Source organism: Fulmarus glacialis, unplaced genomic scaffold (assembly GCF_000690835.1).
Source record: "Fulmarus glacialis isolate BGI_N327 unplaced genomic scaffold, ASM69083v1 scaffold4909, whole genome shotgun sequence".
NCBI classification, from domain to species: Eukaryota; Metazoa; Chordata; class Aves; order Procellariiformes; family Procellariidae; genus Fulmarus; species Fulmarus glacialis.
Window position 1 is genome coordinate 10,096 of NW_009233744.1, and position 8,093 is coordinate 18,188.

Below are 8,093 nucleotides of genomic sequence, written 5' to 3' on the forward strand. Positions count from 1 at the left end.
CAGCCCTTTATTCATTGGGTCTTCATTGTGGGAAAGGGGAGGGCTAAGTATATACTATACAGCTCTTTAGCACTACATGGAATTTTCCTGTTGTTTAATCCTTTCTAAACCAATAACGTTTGTAACTGTGCTGATCCAGGCTAAGAGGAAATTGTAAGAATTGCTAAGTGAAAAAAATAATAGCATCACCTGGAATTATGTATTGAAATAGTGGTACTGGTGGGTTTTTAAGTTCAAAAGGTACCCTTTCAAGGCCTATAGTAGAGTACTTAACCTCTCTAATTGCTTTTGGAGATCCTGATCTAAACTCCTAGGACCAAGTAACTTCTCAGAGTTCTACCTTCTTGTATAAACTCTCCTCAGGACTGTAGAAAACATGCTGATTTACCAGGAGCTGGTAAGGATGATGGTAAGACCATCCTTCATTAGACCAGCCTTCATTAGAAACTGGTAACAGGTTATCATCTCTCTTAGAAGAGTCTCAGATCTGGCTGTCCTACATGACTCTATCTATCATCAAGCCTTGAATCTTCCTGGAGTGAACTTTACGGTGTATTAAAAATCTTAAGAGATTATAAAAACACATCTGTTTTGCCTCAGGCATTGCAGAGAAAGGACACACACAGACCCCCGCCCACCTGGTTCCCACTCCCAGCACTGGAAATACTGTTGAATGGATTTAAGAAGTGGAAGCTTTTTGTATAAAAATGCCTACCAGTCCCCTAGAGTCACATTCAGCATCTTGCCTCAACATGGCTGTATTTGACATCCTGGAAACATTTTGCAGCTATTGTCTAATGCACTCTTCCAGAATCTTCCATTATACTTGCAGCTGTAACTTTTGTTTCATGTACATTCTTCTCAACTTTTGAGAAATGTGAGAGCTGTGAAACTTAGAATACAATACCTTAAAATCTGCCTTCAGTAGTGGATTGAGATTAGTTCACTACTCTTAAAGCAGATTACAGTAGCAAGGGAGTTCGTGCTTTGTCCCCAGATTCTGCAGCGGACCAGGTCTGGTGCTGGGCACCCAGGAGAACTAGCTCTTTTTTACCTCATTCATCTCCCTGCTATATCATACACTCATTTATTAGTAACATCACTGTGCTACTCCCACCCAGGCTACTTCTACCCATAATGATGCTAGAAGCAACAGGATCACACAGGACTTGAAGTAGTTCTTATTCTTACCATAACTCTTTCTAGGATTATTCTTTCTTATAAGGCAGATGAGTACCAGCATAGGAAGGAGAACTCAGTAAAGCCAGCCAAGAGCATAAACAAAGGATCTGTTGTGCTGTCCACAACAATGAACTTATAACCATAATAAAAGGCTAAATATTCTTTTTTCAGAAAGGGGTAAGTCAAAATCTACAAGTTACTCTGTTCTTTAATGCTAGCTTGAAATTCAGTGCATTAGAGTACTGTAGATACTTTTTTCTTACAATCACATTATTAAAAATACGCTACTGTTTCTTAGTGAACTGATGGTGGAAGATTGATGCAGCTTGTCCTGGGGAGCAATTCTGTCTAAAATCAGGTGGCACCAAGCTACAGTGAAGAACCTAGAACGAAGAGAGCATTTCTTGTATTTCAATTTCTGATCTGAGAATATAATTTTCCTGAATTATCTCCTGGACATTTAGCATATGATACTCATTATCTCCCTGTCTTTTGCTCTGAATCTAGGAGTCATTTAAGCCCACTGAAGAGCACGTGCTAGTGGTAAGACTGCTTGTGAAACATCTGCATGCTTTCAGCAACAGCCTGAAACCAGAGCCTCTCTCCCCTTCAGCCCACTCCCACACAGCCAGCCCTCTAGAGGAGTTTAAAAGGTAGGTACATGAGCAGCCTGTCTCTGAAACGTGTAGAGCTTTTCCCTGAAAAAGCTCTGCTTTCACCGAGAGGTTGAATTAGGTTGTTTTGATGGCTAAATACAGAAGTACGTTATTAAAAGTACATGAGAGCTAATGGATTATGTTTCTCACATCCACTAGATGGTGGGGGGTAGCTTCAGGAGGGGGGATGTCTTGCTATTACACTAGTCTGTATCTTGGCACAAGTCAGAGAAAAGAAAATGCTACCAGAAGATTCTGGCTCGGGTTAGTGGAGAATTTTTTATATTTATGTATTTCAGTTGAAATTCAATGGCCAGAAGTAGCTTCAGTTAAGAAAGAACAAGCTTGGGTCAGTCCTTTCTGTATTTGCATTTGTGGAAGTGTGTTGGGTTGTTGGTTGGTTGGGTTGGGTTTTTTTGTTTTTAAAATTTGCTGCTGGTTTATACATGTGACTGTCTTTGAATCTGTTTGCAGGGTTGTGATTCCTCGGTTTGTCCAGGAGAAACTTTATATCTTTCTTCAACACTGTTTTGGCCACTGGCCTCTGGATGCCTCTTTCAGAGCAGTACGTATCTGCTTTTGTTTCTAAGTCTGTACTCAGCAGAACTAGTAATTAGTTATTGCTGTTTAGCAGCTATTTCTTGGTCTTTAAATCTTTTTTTTTTTCCTAGAGCAGTGAAATTCTTTATTTAACATGTACATTTAATGTTAGAGAAAGAATGCCGATTAGACATAAGAAGGAAACTGAATAGATCTTGGTGAGAATTACTACAGGTTGTTGGCTGATTTTCCTGACAGTGAAAATGGCTGTTGATTGAAAAGAAGTAGGTGTTGCTCCTAAAACAGATACGTTCTTATAGGTCCTAATTTCTTAATATCTTATCTAATACAATAGGTAATACAAAAGTAATACTAATTTGCAATAGATACTGCAAATATTACCTCCTGCAAGCAGGAAAAGAAATATATCAGACCATGACTCTTGGTAATTAATGTAGGAGTTCAAAAGTGCAGAATGTAACAGGGCCAGATCTTGCTCACTAGACGTATACTTAGCTGTATCGCAGTGTTTGAGATACAGATGTAAGGCAAAATGTCAGAAGAAATGTGTACAGAGGCCATGGCAAATCTATTCTTGGCTTCAGTGCATTCAGGACTCCACTGTGTTTCCTCAGGGTGGTGGGTACATCTATGCAGAAGACGAGAGCTGAAATGGTATTAATGTAGCATCTTGTTTACTTACTTCAATAGAGACTCAGTGAACAGTATCAGAGCTGTTAAATGCACCTTAAATGTAGCCACCAACTAAGTTTTCTTTTTTTGAAGTAGCTGTTTGAGTGCTGTCTCATTTGGGTATTACAGAAAATCCAGATTGGTCCTAATGAACATGCACTTAGTTTTTTCAGTTCTTTTTTAAAGGTAATTGGATTACTAGAGAGAGCTTTATTCCTAAAAACTTTTAGGTGTCATTAAGATAATATTCACTAGGTTTAAAACAAACAAAAAACCCTTTCTGTCTTCCTTTCCAAAAAGTACTGATACTCGCGTGTTTTTATGTGTGATTTTGCTTAGGTTCTTGAGATGTGGTTAAGTTACTTGCAGCCTTGGAGGTATGCGCCGGAAAAGCCACCACAAAGTACAGAGCCTTTGCTTCGCAGCGTGTCAGAGAAATGGTAAGGAGGAAAGCAACTGTGAGTAATCTGAACCAAACCTCAAGTTTATGCAGATCGTGAATAAAACAGCAGAATTTCAGGAAGCATCCACCATCCTGAATTAGCTTCTCATGTAAGATCAAAGATGATTTGTTACAATGCAAGCTTTTGTTTTGAAAGGAGTATTCTTTTGTCTCGGTGCAAATAGACTATCTTTCCAGAGGTAGTATAAAACATTCCATTAATGACTCGTTTGGCAGAAGACAAAATAATAATTATTTAAATGGCTGTACTCACAAATCCTCTACTCACTTTGACAGGGCTGCCTTCATTCAAGAAAACCTACTCATGTATACTAAGCTGTTTGTAGGATTTCTGAACAGAGCTCTTCGAACAGACTTGGTCAGTCCAAAAAATGCTCTCATGGTGTTCCGAGTAGCCAAGGTCTTTGCTCAGCCCAATCTAGCTGAAATGATCCTGAAAGGTAAATGGATATTTTGACATCTTATGCTGTTCTGTTTTGATCTTTCTTCTCAATGGCTACATCTTAACCTTAGAAGCACTGAGGTGAATAAACTTACTCTCCCATTTTGCATGCTATTTTGCCATTCAAAAGTCTGTGTGCCTTCAGTAATGTTTGTTGTATTGGTTTAATATGTCTATAGTTCTTTTCTAATCACCATCATTTACATTTCATTCCACAATTTTTTCTTTAAAGAATAAAGAACACAATATTGGGTATTTACAATAAAGTTAGTGTTTCTTACACTTATGTTACTTGATTATTTAGCTCAGGATTAAAACTTCTTATTTCTCTAAAGGTATCTATACTTAGCAAAATAGCTAGTCAGGTATTCATGTATGCACTTCAGGATAATTAGGATACAGTAAATTTGGGAGAGGCAAGATTGACAAGTATCAGTGTCTTAAGTGTCATGATTCTCCACTGCCTTTGTTGAAAACAAGTTACAGGCTTAAAATGCTGTCTGTATGGTCTGCATTTAAATGCACTTTGACATTTTCTGCTGTGGGCAGAGAAGATTAAATGAAAAAAGATGATTAAGGCCTCTTTCCCCCTAGGACTACCTGCCTACTTAAAAGCAAGTTGCCTAGTAGCCTTAAGATGTAGCTAGACCTTCCCCAAGCAAAAACAGGAGTATTATGTAACCATCTTCACTGCTTTCCTCAAATTCTAGGAGAACAGTTATTCCTGGAGCCAGAACTTGTTATTCCCCATCGTCAACACCGGCTTTTTATGACCCCCACACTTGGTGGGAGCTTCTTCTCATCATGGCCTCCAACTATTACAGATGCCTCATTTAAGGTGAAGAGTCATGTTTACAGCCTGGAAGGACAGGACTTCCAATATAAACAAATGTTTGGCACAGAAGTCAGGAATTTGGTAAGCAACAAGTTTCTTGTCACCTGTCTTTTTACTTTGACAGGTGTTTTCTCAATGCTGAGCATCCATATTATGTGAAGTCAAGAGTGGAAAATTTCACACCCTGCACTACTGTATACTTAAGTTTGCTGATGGTGCCTTCTGGAACATGAGTGGTCTCAATCCAGCATAGCAGTAAAAATCTGCTTGCTCTTTGCTAAATAAGAAGTTAATGTAACAACTTGCTGCCTTGGAGTAGTATATTGCAAGTATTTCCTCTCAAACATGCTTACTGTGAATTTCTGATTCATTATATTGATTAATACCCATCAGCAAGTCAGATAAAAATAGCAGGAGGAAAAAAAAAAGGCAGCTGAAAAACCTGAGAAGCACTCAAGTTTCTTAAATTCTTCAACAGCAAAGAACTACCTTTGCTCTATTGGAAATGCAACTTACAGTCTTTGCACTGAGCTAAAACAGTGAGTTTGGAGGGTTTACTCTCACTGCCAGATATCAAGGCACAGTTTTATCCTTGTATTGATGCTTAATGGTCCCTTATCTTTGTCCCACACAATTTTTTTTGTTTTAGGTGTTAAAACTGGCTCAGTTAATTTGTCAGGCGCAGCAGACAGCAAAATCCCTATCAGACCATTCTGCAGAGACAATGGCTAGCCATTCCTTCCTTTCCTGGTTTAGATTTACACCATCTGAGATGAATGGTTCCTACACAGGCAATGACCTTGATGAAATTGGGCAAGACAGCATCAAAAAAACAGATGAATATTTAGAGAAAGCACTGGAATACTTGTGCCAAATCTTTAAGGTACGTAACATCTTTCTAAGAACTTTCCCTATGTGGCAGTGTGAACAAGTCAGGATTCCTCCAATGTACTTCTATCGCTCTTGTACTTTGTGGGGTCACAAAGCCACCCAGAGACCCTGCTAGCAAATTTTGTACGTTGTAAACATCTTTTAGGCTTGACTTTACCAGACCACTTCAAAACCCCTTTCAATATAGATAGAACTAGATGCTATTAATTTCTAAATATTAAGTCCACTTTGTTTCAAGCGACCACTCTTTTGGACTGTATAATTTATACCAAACCTGTCTCTTTACTTTTGCCTGTTCTCATGTTTACAAACAAGCAAGGCATGGCTTAGATTTTAAAAACAGTCCAATATCTTCTGAATGTAAAGAGCTATAAAAATACAACATACAACTGCAGCTATAGATGAATGGACGAACTGGAAGTGGTCTGTTTCTCTGGTTAAACTTAACAGATTAATTTCAGCCACACTCCCTCATACGGAATTGACCTAGGAGAAGACAGCTATTTGACAGCTTTCAAGGAATAAGGGACATACAAAACAGAACACCTCTCTTGGATTTGATGAGCACAGACAAGAAATCTGGAGACTTTTATCTCCTTTTAATGTCTAACTGAGGTGCTATTAAGCAGTTCTTGGTATCTGTGCTGGCTGTCGAAGGCTTCCACTGCTAAGGAGTTTGTGAAGGGAGAAATAAATGAAACAGAAGGGAGTAGGTCAAACACATGTTTTAGAACTGTGTTATTCTTGAGTAGCTGAATGAAGCCCAACTGACCCAGATGATGATGAAGTGTGGGACAGCTCAAGACGAGAATGGAAAAAAACAGCTTCCAGACTGCATTGAAAGCGAGGATGGCCTCATTCTTACACCCCTTGGCAGGTACCAGGTGAGAGAAGAAAGATTCCATATCACTACCCTAGATTGTTCTTGAAAAAACAAGTTGTCCTTCTACATCAAGAGAAATGCATTTATCTGGGGCTAAGAGAGGTACCTGTATAAAGGCGTTTCAGATGGGAGCTACAGGATAAGGGGTGTATTTTCCTGTTTATAGATCATAAACGGCTTACGTAGATTTGAGGTGCAGTATCAAGGAGATACTGAGCTTCAGCCCATCCGAAGCTACGAAAATGCCACTCTTGTCCGCCTCCTATTTCGTTTATCCTCAGTGCTTAATGAAAGGGTAAGTACAGCATTGCCTCCTTTTATATTTTCCATTGCAAATTCCTGTTCTTCACTGCACCTGCACATATATGACACTCTGCTTGTTCTTGCTCTGTCTTCTTTATTGTGGTCTAGATGGGTATTTCCTAATAGTATCAAGCCTGCTTCTCTACCTATAGTTCTGCTTTTCCTACATAAAACATTAATAAATAACATTTTAAATGTATTCTTTATGCTTGATGAACAAAGGGAATATAATTCAGAATTAGTTTTTCTAAAACAGGAAAAGCAAAGCCTTTTCTTCCTATAGGTATGACAGATACAAGGCAAGTCGACACTAAAGCAGTTCTACTATTTAAAAGTGCATTCATTTTGATATTTTTTTTCCTCTATTTCCTATAATCCTCATCCTATAAGTGAAGAAAATTGTAAAATAAGTTATACTTACTTTATGACAGTAGTTGCAGTAGAATACTGATGTTTAAACTTTTCTTACCTCAGTTTGCTGATCAGATGGATGTGCTTTGCTCCAGGGAAGATTTTGTTGGCAGACTTTGTCGCTATCATCTTACCAACCCCCACCTCATACAGAAAATCAGGTATAGTCCCATGGTAAAGGACAGAACAAGCCAGAACTGGGGACCAAGAATCAGTCTGAGGTTTCTGGCTAGCTACAGGACTCTCATTTCTTTGCTGATGATCTACTTCATTGCATCCTGGTTTTACATTGGGCCAGTGGGCTGCACATTCATTATCCTGATTGGATATTTTCTTTATGCCATAATAATTACTTTTTTCTCTGAAGAAGGATGGAAACCACATGAACACTAATTTCCTTTTCTCAGCTTATACTTGTAAAAATAAATGTTTTAAGGATGAGCCTGGGATTCAATGACTAAAGTGTTTGAATTATCAGATCTTCCTAAAAGTATTTTTTAATATTAAAGTTAATTGAGTTTTATAAACAAAGATGTGGTCTTGTGGAGTGGAGATAATGTAAATTTTATTTTTATAAAAGCATTCCTATGGAATCTAGTAAATGTCATCTTTTTTTGAGGGTGGGAAGAATGAGCCATCAGTATTTACAATACTGAAATGAACTGTGCCATGTGTAGAAACATTTTTGATTCAGCAGTAACTGCATTGAAGCCTCTTACACTGTTCTAAAGCAAGAACTAGCTGCAGGACTTACTCATTATGCTTACAGGCAGAGCAGTTACAAGGGCAACAGA

General features: G+C 38.3%; 1 protein-coding gene across 1 annotated transcript in view; it reads left to right on the top strand.

The window, feature by feature from the left end:
- Positions 1-7,889, top strand: part of SMPD4 (sphingomyelin phosphodiesterase 4, neutral membrane (neutral sphingomyelinase-3)) — a gene marked incomplete at its 5' end in the record, with an annotated part of 17,706 nt that extends 9,817 nt beyond the window's left edge. Inside the window, 9 exons of the mRNA XM_009585409.1 lie at positions 1,690-1,835; positions 2,313-2,403; positions 3,411-3,511; positions 3,811-3,974; positions 4,687-4,892; positions 5,461-5,694; positions 6,455-6,586; positions 6,752-6,880; positions 7,363-7,889. Of these exons, the coding sequence (XP_009583704.1) occupies positions 1,690-1,835; positions 2,313-2,403; positions 3,411-3,511; positions 3,811-3,974; positions 4,687-4,892; positions 5,461-5,694; positions 6,455-6,586; positions 6,752-6,880; positions 7,363-7,692 (1,533 nt within the window). The remainder of the gene's footprint in view (positions 1-1,689; positions 1,836-2,312; positions 2,404-3,410; positions 3,512-3,810; positions 3,975-4,686; positions 4,893-5,460; positions 5,695-6,454; positions 6,587-6,751; positions 6,881-7,362) is intronic.
- Positions 7,890-8,093: the final 204 nt, after the last annotated feature.